This window comes from Perna viridis, chromosome 1 (genome assembly GCF_037379345.1).
Source record: "Perna viridis isolate PV_CMFRI_1.1 ecotype Kerala chromosome 1, ASM3737934v1, whole genome shotgun sequence".
Taxonomy (NCBI): Eukaryota; Metazoa; Mollusca; class Bivalvia; order Mytilida; family Mytilidae; genus Perna; species Perna viridis.
This window is the reverse complement of record NC_142445.1, coordinates 19,865,278-19,881,398: the sequence shown is the minus strand read 5'-3', so window position 1 is coordinate 19,881,398 and position 16,121 is coordinate 19,865,278. Positions and strand designations below refer to the sequence as shown.

Here is a 16,121-nt window from a genome sequence, read left to right as displayed (position 1 = left end):
ATTCAATAGATTTTTATTGGAGGTAATGTGAGTGGTATAGAACATTTACTGGATGACCCTATGATCCCTAAAGAGACCAGCTGGCTTCTGTTTCCTGGTGGTAATTTAGATAATGTCTGCAGATCAGATGGCAAGGTTATTCAGTTTAATGGTGAGTGAGTAACAAAATTATGTTTTCATAAGTTTCAAACAAATATATATTTGAGTTGTTTAGAATAACGTGCATGATACTCTTGTCTTGGATTTCTAAAAGATTATTAAATAATTTCCCCCAAGACCTTTTTCAATTGCAATAGCATCACTTGAGACTAAGGGGGAAAGACTGGGTTCAGGATGATGGAATTACTTTCTCACATAAATTTAAACTGATGTATTTTCTTTAACATTACAAGTGGACATTTCAGACCTTGCTACTGTCTATAAGGCTAACTGTAAAACAAAAAATAAAATGCTCCATCAGGTGATGTAGGTATGGAGTTTGTTGTAAGTCTCATTCTAGTTTCATTTTCCTTATCAGAATTGTCTATATAGAACGTATTGAAATCTGAATTTTATCGTTTACTTCCGAGATCTCAGAAGGCTGAATTACAATGCAAAATCTTCTATTTACTGCTTTTCTTAACCTATTCCTTCACTCTTATGAGGCTGACTTTATAGCTGATCTGATCTGAAAGAAAGAATATCGTTTAGCGAGATCCTTTAATCTCAGTCTCCGCCATATAGATGACGTATTATTTTTTAACAATCCTAATTTTGGGGATTTGATACATCGCATCTACCCCAACTTGAGATAAAGGATACTACAGACACTGTGAAGTCTGCCTCATATCTTGACCTACATATAGAAATCGATGGTAAAGGAAAACTATTGACCAAACTTTATGATAAACATGATGACTTTTCATTCAGAATTGTCAACTTTCCTTTCATCTGTGGCCACATCCCTTCAGCATCTGCATATGGAGTGTTCGTATCACAACTCATACGTTAGATGCCAGAGCTTGCCGAAACTACGCAGACTTTTTGTATCGCGCTAGAATTCTACCAAATAGGCTTCTGGAACAGGGTTATGTTGTACAAGATTGAAGTCATCACTACAGAAGTTTTATGGTCATCATCATGAACTCGTGGATCGTTACGGTGTATCCATCTGTGCCATGAAAACTGATTTGTTCAATGTGTCATAGTTTTCCTTTCCTCTTTTGTCTACTACAGACTTGACTTTTTATGAGCAACTTGGTGGGTTTTTCTAGGAAAGCAGAGGATGCTTACCCTACCGGTGTACCGGTCCATGCTCCCAGTTCTTAGTGGAATCCGAGTTGCTCATTTGCTTTTGTTACTTTGTATTTTTGATTTTAGTTACTTTATGTTCTTTGTTGTGTATGTCTGTTTTCTATGTCTGTTCTTTGTCCCTGGATTACATTCTTTTGATTACTGCTGTATTCTTGGTTCCCTTGATTACTCTTTAATCATGTAGAAATATATATTTGCTATTTTTATCTAAATTTTTATACAAAAAGATGTTTTACTTTTAATTCTGAACTCAACACTCTGTAAAAGTTTCCATACATTTGAATGGTAGATCAGGACCCATTCTTGTGAAACCACAGAGTCATGTGATGAGACTTGCATACCCTACAAAAACTATATCCAATATTATAGATAAGAGTTATGGGAAAAATACCATATAAAATGACATATAGGACTCTCGGGAATCTGTATGTCAAGATTTCCCTTTGGACTCTCAAGAATTGTGTATGGCAAGATTTTATTCTCAGACTCTCAGGAATAATGTATGTCAAGATTTCCCATAGGACTCTCAGAAACCATGTAAGTCAAGATTTTCCATGGGACTCTCGGGCATTGTATATGTCAAGATATCCCGTAGGACTCTCAAAAACCATGCAAGTCAAGATTTTCCATTTTCTCTTTCATAGGAAACAACTCTATTAGATATGCCATGTCTGGGGATGTTATTGTTGGAGATGGAAGTTTTATGCAATTTAATGTCACTATGGGGTGTTCTCCAGATAAAGATTGTTATCGTAAGTAACCAAGGATTAGAATTTAATTACTTGATATAATTTTGTATCATTTCTTCACTAACTATTCATGAAAGATTAGATATATCTAGTAATATCCAATACGTTTATCCTTATTGAATTGTGTATTGATTGATTGATTGATTGAATGTGGTTTTAATGGTTCAGTGAGAGTAAAAATTGAAATTCCTTATAAATTTCCTTCAATGCTTTGATATAAACCACAACATAATTGAACAAAATTATGGAAACCACATAAATTTATACCATTTTAATTAATTGACCGATACAATAGTTAAAATTTCTATTTTGTCATAATATACAATAATTTTTTTTTAAACTCCATATGTTATATTGAACACCTCGCTTTCAAATCAAAAACATGACATCATGATTTGAAAAGTGATATTTGATTTTTTCCGTTCTTACACATGATTATTTTAGAATGGAAAATCGACTACATTTGAAAAGTTCAAGATAACAATTTTTTTTTTTTTTTGGTTGGCAACTAATAGGTCCATACATTAACCAGGTGTCCCTCACTATCATAAACTATTAGCTAATTATATTTTGATTGTAGATGTAGAGATACAATACTCCCATGATATGGGTATAAGTTGGACCAATCTCCAGCCAGCATGCCAACCATCAGATGTTGATTGTAAACGATTTGCTCCTGGCAGCTCTCTGGTATCTGACATACATATAGGATGGAACAGGGTCACTGTACCACTGCCCTATTATTCTAAGTATGGAAGTGTATGGTTTTGAATTTAAAGTTGGCTGAAATATGTTCTATTGATTAATTTTTTAAGCATAACAATATGTGTGCCCTTGGAATCAAGGTCATAAAAAGATAATATTCACGTAACTTCAGAAAGTACTATATTAGGTTGAATAAAAATTCATAAGTATTTGCATACATGGACATGAATAGGGAAGCTAGTTATATTAATATTCTTACAGTAATGAATGGTTTAAATATTCTCTCCACTAGAGATAGTAAAATTCTGATTCTTGAATTAAGAATAATCTGAAGTAAAATTGGTTTCTTCACAATTTGCAGGAACCCTCTCACAGAAAATTAATTACCACCTGGCTTTGAAAGTCACATGTGTTTTTAATCATGGGCTTAGAATGGGAAAAAATAGTTAAAATCTTTGATTAAGAGAATGAGCTTGGATATCACAAGTGATTGAACATTGAAAGTGTTGTTCACTTAAAGTTTGTCACTGTTAAGTCATCTTACTTCCTTCATAGGCATTACTTCTGCTGAGTTCATTTGTGAAAGTTCTATTGTTCGTGGGGTACCAATTTTCATGGTTTTCATGGTTGGGCCAAACCACGAAATTTGAATCCCAACGAAAAGTAGATTTCTATTTACGTGTATACTGAAAACTTCAAAACGGTGAATTCAAGAATTCACGAACTTGTGTTTCATTCCTAATCCACGAATTAAAGTTCTTTTACAGTAATTGTTTTTACCAAATGAAGGAAGGACATTTAAAATAATCCTGTTGTGGAATTGTGTAGAAAAATTATCAAATTTATATATTTCATTATTAAACAGTCAAAGTGAACTTGTTTCTTTAATGTGTTCATGCTTCTTTTTTTTTTAATTGACAAGTCATAATACAGATATGCTAATGTTTTATTGTTGTCATTTTCAGAGCAAAACAAACAAGGTTCAGATGGATACAAATAAACCACTATAAAAAGAAACAGATTTGGGCTCTGTCACACATTTATGTTGGAAAAGATTGTCCAGACATGTGTAATGGGCATGGGCATTGTTCTGATACTGGATGTTTGTAAGTCTATTTCCCAATTAAATGTTTAATCAACTTTATCAGTAACTTTTGTATTTTAACTTAATTTAATGTACTTAGTTGTCTTATATTTCCATTGTCAGGTCTTTACAATGTTTTGTAAACATTATCAGTGGTTTCCATTGACAACATGGCATTTTTTTGTATGTGGAATCACCAACTAAAACAACATGGCTTGTTTTGAACATCTTGACAGAAATCATTACCAGTATTGCAGCTGCTATGACGCTGCTGCGAATTTCTTTCTGTACCTTCAGTACTGGGGAAGCTCTAAAAGTTCTAAGTTTTGAAAAAAAAATGTAAGTAAATATGGATGTTATTTACTGCTTATTATTTTAAATAGCATTGAAAGCATTAGTTTAAAAATTCAGCTATGATGTTTAGACACCATTCCTCTATATGTACTATGTATAATCTTTAAACTTCATGTATTGTATTGTAGATGTGATAAAGGATGGGCAGGTAACAACTGTCAGGAACCTACTGGTACCCTACCTCATTATCTGTATGATACTTTCTCTACAATCATACCATCAACTAGGTTGTGGGTAAAGGTCATTGGGGCAAAGGTCAGGAAACCATGTCAAGTTCTAGCTGCTGGCACTGCCCTCCATTTTGTTGAGGTATGCAAAGCTTATTCACTAATATTAATCAGAGGGTAATATTGAATTAAAAAAAAATACAGTTCATGTATCACTGTCTTGTTATCCTATTGAAAAAAAAAATTACAAAAGTTACTTCCCTTTCAAGTTATGTGTAAATCTGTATTTTCTTTACAGATTTACATTGTATGTCTATTGTTGATAATGAAAATTAGTAAACCATTATTGTTGTTTTATTCAGGATTGCAGCAGAATACTGATCACAAATGACTTAGATCTGAGACAGGCCAAGTTTGTCCAGTTTAACTTTATGTTTGGTTGTAACTCACTTCCAACCAAGCGTAACCAAGGAGTTGTCCTTGACTACTCATCCAATGAAGGGATCACATGGAGACCTATCATGGAGTTGTATTATGCTTTGTACAGATATCCGAGGTATCTGGACTTTTAAGGCTTAATTTATTACTATAAATTATTTTTATACTAGAATACCTTATAAAATATAGTTTAATTTAATATAATAAATCTCTTCAATGTAGTTTTATTATGAGTATTCACTCAAAAACATAATGAGTACTAGAGTATGCATTTGTATAGCCTGCAATCAGTAACATTTTTTGATTTGGTATGTTTTAAAATAAAAATGAATATCAACTTGGACATTTTATTGTATTTATTTAATTTTTTTTTTTTTTTTTTTTTATTTATTTTTTAATTTTTTTTTTTTTGGGGGGGGGGGGGGGGGCTTTGTCTGACATAAAAGTTTTCTGCAACTCTTCCTATGTTTCTCACTGAATTCTAATGAGACTTTATTCAGGGTTAGAATACATTGTACTGTATGGAGATATGCATATTGTCAGGGATTTTGATTTCCACATGTTTTTTAAATATATTTTTCCTGTAATAATGCCTAAGGAATACTTGCATTCCTAAACACATGCTACAGAAGAGATTATTAATCCCTGGAAGGACAGTTATAGTAACAACAACTGTGGTCCCCATACATGTACTACACATTCATTCCTTTTTGTAGATTTGTGAGTGTAAACCTACCTGATTCAGCAAGGAGAAATGGGGTAAGGATTAGATGGATGCAGCCAGACAGTAGTAAACTGAACAAAGCTGATTGGTTGATAGATAATATCAGAATAGGTGGCTTACTTGTCAATCCAGACACTCTGGTTGGGAACTTTGATCCAATTAGTGAGGAAGAATGGCTTCAATCTGATAATGTCCAAAGAGATTCATACTGTGGTGAACCAAGTGTTGCCATGGGAACAACCTTGGAGAATGAGAATTCTGTCTTAACATCTCGTGATGTGCATGTGTCTGATGATCACATGCTACAATTTGAGATCAATGTGGGGTGTGGACAGCCTTGGAATGTCTCAGTACTTCCTGTTCACTTACAGTATTCTACTGATGATGGTGTATCATGGAATTACTTGACCCCACAATGTCTACCTAATGACCCTCAGTGTAATGGAGGACCACAGATGGCCAGCCTCTATCATAATGAACCAATGGGAATGTGGAGAAGATTTACTTATAAATTGAATGGCCTTCCTGTCTCGAGGTAATCCATTTGTTTACTTTCTGTTGTAGAACAAAATATTTTATTGGTTTAACTGTTATATTATGTCACAAGTTAGATTAATTTTCCCTCTCCAGAATGGTAGGTTATTTTTAAAAGAAGAGACCAAAAGTAATGAAAAATGAAAAAAAAACAAAGACAAAAGTATTAAGTTTTAATGGTATTATCTGGGCAATCTTTATAGAAAAAATGCATCAAGCTTAGAATATGTTTTTAGCATTTCGCCAGTTCAGTGATAACAATACATTAAGATAGCATTGTTCTTTCCTTGTTAAAATTTTTATCATTATATAGGTATTTAAATCTGTGTTTGATAGAAAGTTTAAATCTTCTTTTCATTTGTCTTGTTCATTTCATGAAGAAAGGCATTTTTGAATGCCCCCTGAATCTTTGTCTATGTTTTTTTCCAGTGGAACAAGGTTTAGATGGTCCCAAAGAGCAGATGGTAAAAGTGGCCAAACCTGGGGTCTAAGAAAGGTTTTCATTGGTCCAGCCTGCCAAGGTCATTGTAATGGGCAGGGCCAGTGTTTGATTGACAGGTGCAGATGTGACTCAGGTTATACAGGAAATAACTGCAGCATTGTAGTTCGTCAAAATCCTGTAAGTATTAAGGTACTGTAAATTCAGTACTTATTGTGTGCATAAATTATTGCAATTTTGTCTTCTTCTTTTTTTAGTGTGATTTTATTTTTTTGTGTTTATAGTATTGCAGCTCCTTTCATATAATAAGATGCTTAGCTTTATAATGAATTGGACATTTGCTTTTCACAAGATTTTTTCCTGCTCTAGGATATTAATGTTTGGTTGTTATTGTAGACTGAATTGAAAGACAGCTTTGAAAACCCCAGCATCAACAAGTCTAAGTGGTCCTTGGTTGAAGGAGGAGACATTGGGAAAGGTTGCCATGACCTTGTAGAGGACACTGCCATGGTGATGGCTGGCCCCGACAACAGACAGCTGGTTACAGTTGATCTTGACCTTCAAAATGCTAAGTGTGTAAAAAAAGAGTTCTTCTTTATATATTAGGATTTATTTTGGTGACAGAAAGATTTCAGCAAATGATCTATTCTTTTAATCAAGCTTTTAATTTTGTCCTAATTTACTGCAATATTTTCACCGTACAATTGTGTTCATATACCGGTAGCTGAAAATATGAAAATAGGTCAGTTTCTGCTAAGTAGCTGTGATAGGACTTGTTTGACCTTTTAAAATGTTTGAAGCAGCAAATTATTTCAGAGAAAATCCCTTTATTAAACTTAATAATGTTATGAATCTGTCAATTAGCATATTGGAATCAACTTGTCATCCATCATTCTATTTGTCTATATTTCCCTGCAATTTTCCCAGCTCAATATTGATGAGTTGATTTCAGATTTGGTGTGTGGCTTTGTTATCTATTTGGTATATGTTGAAAGTGCTTTGGGTGCTGTCTTAAATCAACTTCCTGTCTTGTTAGACTTAGCCATTTTTCATTTTATGGAATGATTCAGAAACTTTTCTTCACAAGTATCTTAGCTCCAAATGAATAGATTGATTTCAAATTTAGTGTGTGGCTTTATATAGAAGGGGCATACATGGTAAGCAATTTAGGTTACTGGGGATATCAACTTCTAGTACAAGTGGGGGGTATACCTAGCTTTACAAGAGATCACGTTGAAGTTCAGAACCTGTATAAATTGAACACCTGCAAAACCAAACCAATCCTTCAGATACAAAGAGGATCGGTTTAGACAAGTTTTACCATACAACTGAAGGCAGTTTACAGTATTTGGAATCTTGTTTTCTATAGGTTTGTACAATATGTAGCAGTGATTGGAGGTGACAGTGAAGAGGATGGATGTTTCACACCAACATTGCCTGAACACAGTGTAGTGTTGCAGTACTCTACAAATGGAGGTAAATACTATTGAAGAAATCTTGTCATACAATTATGACTTAGAAATGGAAAGACAATATAGTTGAACCATGCATCTTGTCTTTTTGCTGGGTCACAGAATTTATTGCTTTAAATGTGCTTAACTCATTCTGGTGTCCTATAGTTTGTTAATCAACAGTGTGAGTAATAAATACCTGAAACTATACAAATAATGAACTAAATTTTATACATTTATTGACAAATAGTTACTTAATAAATATCTGCATGTCAAATTTGGTCAAAATTATCTGATTTTGAGGATCAGACTTTGTAAGCACAAAATGTCATAATACTGTAGTATACAAAGTAGTGAACTATAAGTTATGTAAAGTATTTCATTACTGTATAAATGACTTTGTTTACACTTTGTTTTGAGCTTTTATCTTTTCAACTTCGTCAAGAGCGTGGGGATTTTTTTGTTAGGTTCAATTCTTTTCTTGAAATTAGTTTGATAACTAATTTGTACTTTTTTAATTTTTTGTTTTGAAAACTAATTTTCTCCAGTTGACTGTTTTAAGGTATGTACTGGAAGACTCTTCATGTACTGAGTTATGGTAGTTACACCAAATCGAAGAGAGACTACATTATTCTGCCAGTAGAGGCTCGTACCCCTAATACTAGAATACGATGGTACCAATCTCTGGCCCAGGATGGCTCACAGAAAGGTCCTCAGTGGGCAGTAGATAATGTCTTCATAGGTTTGTACAAGATGCCTTTATATTGTAAGCAAATAAAGCACCCATGGTAGTATCTTGTAGCTTTACTTCATCATTCTCTCAATATAAAATTTGGTTTTAAGGTTTAAAGGTAGATTTTATACCTAATATTCTAAGCAGATAAATTTTCCCAGTTTTTCTTGAAGTTGACCTTGAATGAACATACTTCAGAATTTTAATTTTAAAACACAGGTCACTGAACTTGATTTCCAGATAATTGAGCCTTAAGAAAGGCAGTTTTTACATGGACTCTTTGGGGAATTTCACTATTTTGCAAACAATGAAAAAAACTGGTAAATTTCTTCTAAATTCATATAAAAAACCACTTAACTGACATTCTTTCATATTTAAAAAAGAAAGTTTGGGGTCACAAAACCTTTTTTCTTTAATATTAAAACTAAAATTCCCTTTACATTTCTATAGATAGAACAGTTCTCTGTCAATTATCTCCCTTGAAAAGAGGCTGTATACAATTAATGTATACCATTTTTAGATTGTTTTAAGCATTATTAGTTCATTGAAAATATATGTCTGTATCATTTTGTAAGATGACAAAAGAATGCTCATCTTCCTTAATATTGTTTTGATCAAAGTTGCCTGTATTTTCACCGGCATTGCTTAGTTTTGGAATTCCATGTCATTCAGATGTCTTCTCCGCAAAATTGCCAGGATTATTTATTTCATTTTTATATTAAATGGGAAATGTAGCTTCAGTTCCAGAAACTTTTTTCCCAATTTCTGCATATCTTGTTGCAATTTGAGAGAGTACATTATGTATGATACTTAGATAACTAATTGTTCTAGTTTGGATCTGAATATGTCAATATAGGAGAGTTCTGTGTTTTTTTCCAGGTGGATCAGAAATAAATCCGAGCTCAATATCCACAAATTTTGACACAATACAAGGTGACCAGCCTTGGGAGTTTAGCCCATATGGCCATGTTCAGTCTGATGTCTGTACACGAGGGGATAAGTCCATGTACTGGGATCAAGGTTCAGGAATGAGGACCTTTACTACTGGGGAAATGATAATACAACATGGTTACATGTTACAGTTTGAAGTAAGTCTTTATATTGTATAAACAGTTAATCTTAAAATTCAAAACGTATTCGAACTATTGAAACAGTGAAAAGATAGACTAAAGCGCATTTTAAAATTGTTTAAAAGCAACAAATAAAGACTTGGACCAGTGCACAAAATGGAGGAAAAAGCTGATCTTTTATCATGTATTTCAGGTAATTTCACAAGATAACATTGCAATTTATTGGGGTCTTTCTTCAGAAAAATTTGGTTCAAACAAGTTTAAGATATATTTTTTTAAAGCATTGTTTAATTGAGACTGTAACTGCAATACATGTATCTGACTCTCCTGCAATACTATTTCAAAGAATATTGCTGCAATTTAACCTAAAAGCGAGTGCATGTGAACTTGACTCTTTAAGTGGTAAACGAAATTACAATTCCCATTGTGCATGTCTTATTTTAGATTCTGATCCAAATCTTTTTTTAGGTTTCACATTAGCAAAACGTGAACTTAGTCAGCTTTTTTTTTCAGATTGTGGTAGGTTGTGATCGACATGTAAATGCCTGTAATCACTACCCACCAGTTAGGCTTGAGTATAACAAGAACCCACATGCTGATCAGTGGAGCTTGCTACAACCCTTATGTCTCCCTGACCATAACAGACTGATGGAATGTCAGCCTAACTACTACCACTCTCCTAGTGAATATACACCAGAGGGGTATCCTAATTGGTCACTAGTGACTATAGAATTACAAGATAAGGTCTTCTCAGGGTAGGTGAATAGGCATACTTGTTAAGAAAAACATTACACTTATCATGTATTTAAAACAAGTTACCACAAGATTAAAGTGTCCAATAAAAAGAAAAAAAAAATTAAATAAAAATAAGTTTTATCAGACTGCTTTATGGACTGATAATGTTAACTTATTTTGTGACCCGACCTGATGAAGCTGTATCAGAGCATTTATATCTACTATTTTATGTATATGTACATCGTGCTTTTTTTCATCAAGTTCTGGTCAGACAGTAGTTATTGGTATCATCATAAAATTGTCAAAAGTGATTCCCAGCAATTTACAGATTTTGCAGTTATTTTTCCATTAAAATGGCAGTGAAATAGTTCATTAAACACGAACTCTGTCTGAAAAAAAGTTCATTGATTTATTTGCTAACCAGATTCTTCTCTGGAAATAACAAAATTAAGAAGTGGCAAAATTTATTTTCTGGCTAAGAAAAACCTTCATTAATAATGAGAATGGATATGATGAATATGTCAAAGAGACAACAACCCCACCGGGATGAAAAATGTCACAAAGCTACCTAAGGGTGTTCAGAAAAAGACGAGGAAACCTTCACACCACAGGGCAGGCTGCAACTGGCCCCTAAACAACATTATACACAAGTACAGCGAAATAGTTGCCCCCATATACTCCAGCAACTTCAAAGTAAATTGAAAATGAAAACAAAAGAAAACATACAGGAGCTAGAAATTCCTGACTTTGGACAGGTGTAAAAAATGTGGCAGGGTTAAAACATTTGACTGGTATATGTGTTATATTTCATTTTACAGAAACACCCGATTCAGATGGATTCAGAATGCTACAGAAAGAGATGGGACAATGTGGGCTCTGAACTATATATATGCTGGAGAGAAATGCCCTGATATGTGTAATGGAAGGGGCCTATGTAAAGATGGAGTCTGTCAATGTTTGTCTGGTAGAGGTATGTTTTATAAATTGCAATTTTGGTTTTTTAATCAAGGTAAGTTCATTGTTACTTGTTATTCAACAAACTGTTGCATTGTTATCAAGAAAAGACATCTTGTACATAGCTTAAAACCAAGTATGCACCATAAATTGACATCACTCGTAAGGAACAGTTTTGTTGTGTTCAAACAGTTTCAACCTTTAGTTCAGTACTCTCTACATTAACTAGGGATATTTCTTGACATTTTCAGGTCTTGATTTTAAATGTATATTGCAACTTTTGTTGCTTGTCTTGACAATTTTTGTAAATAGTTGGAGTCTCTCGGAGAAGTAATTATAAAAGTGGCATATGAAATCCTTGAGTACATTAGATTCTTGTTTTTACCATTATAAATTTTTAGTTATATGTGTGTGTTGTTGTTTAGAAATCTCTTTTCTTAATGTTTAATCTGTTTTCAGGGGACTCATGTAGGCCAGTCAGGAATGGATTACCACGAAAGATGCATGAAACATTTGAAGGAAGGATTTACCCCCGTTACTGGGAGTCTATTACAGGTGGTGGTATTGGATTTGGATGTGGAGCTCTGCTTCCTTTTGCTCATGGAAAGACATTGTATTTTAATGGATGTGGAAATAGAGAGGCAAGAACTGCTGAGCTAGACTTGACAAGGGCATTGTGAGTATTATATATTACAATTATTTTTATAGTTGGGAAGTATATGGGAAGCATCTTGTTAGTTTGTCCATATATATCTTGTTAGAACAACTCCTTCAAAGACATTCTTGAGATCTTCATTAAACTTAATATAGTGATTAGCCAACATAATTAAATGTGCATAAAGTAAGATAATTATCTCTTGATGTTTGGAAAGGGAGATAATACACCCTATTTTTTTTTTTTTTACACAGCTCAGTATTCCTGAGGATTTGTATCCTTATTTCTATATCTATATTGTGAAGATTCATAAGTGTATTAATTCCAAATTAAAATATTAAATTTTAGTTCATTATACCCTGCTCCGAAAGCAGTACTGTTTTACCCTTATACATGTGTGTGTATTTCCTTAACACTTTTTTCCTTCACAGTTTTCTCAGCAACTACTCATCACAATGGCTTGAAATTGTTATACATTCTTCCTGTAGGTATGCCATATGGTGGGATCTATTTCCAGAAAAAAAATCAACATCAACTTCCTATGAATCAAGAACTATGTTTTTTTTTCTTGAAAGCTGAAATTTTTGTCCCACATTTCTCAGCAACTTGAAATTTTAAAACATTCTTCCTGTAGGTATGTCATATGGTGGGATCAATTTGTATAAAAATTCAATAACTTCCTATTTACCATGGACCTTGTTTCATGATTGAAAGCGGGGTGGCCATGGCTCACAGATTTCTGTTTTTTTGGTAGGAAGATAATGTTTGTGCTACAGATTGGATGTAAACAACAGACAGACTCATGTAATGTCAAAGTTGGGGATGGTTCGTACAGAGGAATCCTTCTCCAGTATACCACTAATAAGGTTTGTCCTCAATAATGGTAACCATGACATTGTTAATATATTGTAGCAGGGTAATAGAGAAGTAGTATATACATGTTGACCTAAGGCTCAGTGTTTTATCATACAAATAGAAACAGAAATAATATACTTTGAGATTATATAATTTTTGTGAATAAAAAAATATGGAACAAGCATTTGTAGGAAACTGCAGTGTGGCTCGCCATATAATTAAGATGCTACAGTAATGTTAATCCAAACAACCAATCAGGACTTAGCATTTAAATTCTGGTTTAACAAATACTTAGGTATTACATTTGAACATACTTTGGTGAGGAAAATTATATTTAAACACCATCCATTAAGTTAAACTTTCTAACAGTTTTGTTTTTAATTGGAGTTTAGACCTTTGATTAATTTGACCAATTGCAGATATGTTAGTTAACCACTGTTTTAAATTTTTTCCTTTACTTTTCAATTTTTACATCTTCAGGTGTATTTTCTTCTTTAAAAAATTGTTCCATTTCACAGGGAATAGAATGGAAGTTGTTGGCCAGACATGATCCTGGTCACTATCTGAACCCAAAGAGAGCAGCTTATGACTTACCTAATGATGCCCGTGTGGCTGGGATCCAGTTCAGATGGTACCAGACAGTACATGACGGAGCTGGACATGATCAGTGGGCTATAGACTCTATAGAAATAATACAGTATGTCTTCATACTTCATATACTGTATCATAAGTTATATATTTCCTTGTTATTAGTTGAAGGCTTTTTGGAGCTTGAAAAGCTTACATTGGAGTACTGGACTGTTCTAAGAAAAACAATTCTTTGAAGGCATCTTTGATAAAACTCTGCATGATAAAGACATTATCAGGTTTAAAGATAAAAGCCATAAATATAATAAGTCAAATTTGGAGTTTTCAAGGAAATAACAGATAGAATACATTTATAAGCCTGGAAATGGGGGTAATTTTTTTCAATTGAAAGTGTTTATCTAATGGAGATAAAAAAATTGTCTTAATTTCATCTTTCAAGGACAGAAATTTCTATAAACTTCTAACCTGATCCAGGCCATTGTAGGCTCTGTAGTAAGGATAATTTCATAATTGGAAAATTTCTGTCTTTCTATTAAGGGTACCAGGTGGAAACAAAATATCGGGAAAGTTATTATATTTAGGAATTACAAGGGAAATAAATCTCTTATAAGTTTGGCTCAGGATTTTTAGAGAAAGATGTTGATGGTAAGGGTGGAACAAAGATTTTTTTTTAATATTGTAAATATTGATGCAAACTAGAGTTTAAAAGGTTTCCAACTATCTCCAGTAAATATAAATGACCTGAAGTTCATGATAATGTATATCTGTAAAAAATAAACAACTCAATGAATCAAAGAAAGTAGTGTTTCCATTAGTCAATCATATTTTGATTTTGTTTTCATGGCTTTGAAGAATTTATTTGAGAAGACAGAAAATCAAATTAAAAGGCTTAAGTTTTTATCTTACCATTTCAGGAACCACAATTCATTTTCGTCAATGTCACACAGAAGGAAGAGAAGAAAAACTTAGTAGACTGCCTGTTCAGATGAGAAGAGCTGTGATATCATAATAGACTTGGCCAAATGATCTGTGTTGCCATAACTTATTTATTTCAATACATTAATTATGTGGTGTATTTTTTCAGTTTTAAGTTATGTATATATGAGGAGGGGAAATGCAGAAAATTTTGCATCATAGATTTACATGAACTTGAAAAGCTCAGTTTGAAACAATACATCTTATTATGTGCCAAAGGCAATCATGATGTCTGTTTAGAGGATGCATTTGTTATAAAATGAGTATGCTTATTATTTATTAAAGTTAGCTTGTTTGACATTTAACTTTTCTTTTAATGAAGTTGAGTATGATCGCATCTAAAAATTTTAATTTAAATGTTTCAGCATTAGAAGCAGTACATGCATATTTTAAAATCTGAATAACAAATACAGACTTTTTTTTATCTTCAATAAAATCAGAATTATGTTATTACTTGTACTGCACAACAAATATGAAATATCGAAAGTAGAACTAGAACAGGTATGGTGTCAAAGAGAAAACAACCCCACTGGGATGTCAGCCCAAAGTCACCCATTGGTTATCAATGAACAACAAGGAAATCCTCATACCACAGGACAGGCTGCAGCTTGCCCCAAAACATCATTATACACAGGTACAGTGAAAGAATTACCTCTATATATTTAAGTAACATAAAAAATAAACTAAAGGTGAAAATGAAACAGGACATTCAGATGCCAGAAATTCCTGATTTGATAGAGGCGCAAATCATGTGGCAGGGTTAAAATACTTCGGCATGATCACAACCCTTTAAAATCTGGCCACTATGGAAAAAATATTACATAATTAAACACCCTTAAAAATCAGTTCAAAAAGGTCCAAATTCCTTAATACAATAGAAATAGAGAAACTGAACGTACATAATACAAATGCATATTCAACTAAGGACTACTAGCAGTTAGCTGACATACCAGCTCCAGACCAGTGTAAATCTACAAAAAAGTTAGTCTCCATTGTATGTTAAATCAATCCTAATTCTTCCCATGTGGGGTTGAGAATCACAGTACATCGTACGTCATACAGTAAGGACACAACCCATGTCATGCCAAAAACTGCTTTTAAGAATGGTGTTTTAATTTCTATGTGAAGACCCTATGAGCGAATCAATGTTTATACCAAATCATGCTATCTTTAACGATTTGAAAACAATATCATTACATATTCCTTATGAAAGAGTCTATTCAATGGTTTGTTAACTTATTGGATGAGTATCAAGTTTTCCATGCTTTGTGTAGAATATTACAGTAAAACAAGTGTGAGAGATATCTGCATGTATTAATACTTTACAAGTACATCTGTATTTGAGAGCGAGTTCCTTGTATTGGTTGAAAAAATTTGTGAATGTTTTTATGAACTTGTGATATCAAAAACTTTTATGCAGTAATTTTTGATTATATTTTAGATTCTTTTCGTTAAAATCCAAAACATTGTTACAAATACAAGCAAATCAAACCAATTGTGATATGTTAACACCATATGATGGTGGCAAGGGGACATCACAATCTTAAAATGGATAGTTGACAATAGGGAATAAAAAATCATACCTTTTACCTTTTATCATAAATTTTAGTATTAATTT

General features: G+C 32.9%; 1 protein-coding gene across 1 annotated transcript in view; it reads left to right on the top strand.

The window, feature by feature from the left end:
- Window positions 1-14,801, top strand: part of LOC148627671 (reelin-like) — a 69,610-nt gene extending 54,809 nt beyond the window's left edge. Inside the window, exons 42-59 of the mRNA XM_088576902.1 lie at window positions 10-151; window positions 1,938-2,045; window positions 2,623-2,791; window positions 3,713-3,853; window positions 4,314-4,494; window positions 4,715-4,908; window positions 5,507-6,049; window positions 6,478-6,667; window positions 6,884-7,059; window positions 7,857-7,963; window positions 8,501-8,680; window positions 9,551-9,759; window positions 10,255-10,496; window positions 11,295-11,446; window positions 11,890-12,106; window positions 12,840-12,951; window positions 13,459-13,637; window positions 14,443-14,801. Of these exons, the coding sequence (XP_088433028.1) occupies window positions 10-151; window positions 1,938-2,045; window positions 2,623-2,791; window positions 3,713-3,853; window positions 4,314-4,494; window positions 4,715-4,908; window positions 5,507-6,049; window positions 6,478-6,667; window positions 6,884-7,059; window positions 7,857-7,963; window positions 8,501-8,680; window positions 9,551-9,759; window positions 10,255-10,496; window positions 11,295-11,446; window positions 11,890-12,106; window positions 12,840-12,951; window positions 13,459-13,637; window positions 14,443-14,497 (3,297 nt within the window). The 3' untranslated portion in view covers window positions 14,498-14,801. The remainder of the gene's footprint in view (window positions 1-9; window positions 152-1,937; window positions 2,046-2,622; window positions 2,792-3,712; window positions 3,854-4,313; window positions 4,495-4,714; window positions 4,909-5,506; window positions 6,050-6,477; window positions 6,668-6,883; window positions 7,060-7,856; window positions 7,964-8,500; window positions 8,681-9,550; window positions 9,760-10,254; window positions 10,497-11,294; window positions 11,447-11,889; window positions 12,107-12,839; window positions 12,952-13,458; window positions 13,638-14,442) is intronic.
- Window positions 14,802-16,121: the final 1,320 nt, after the last annotated feature.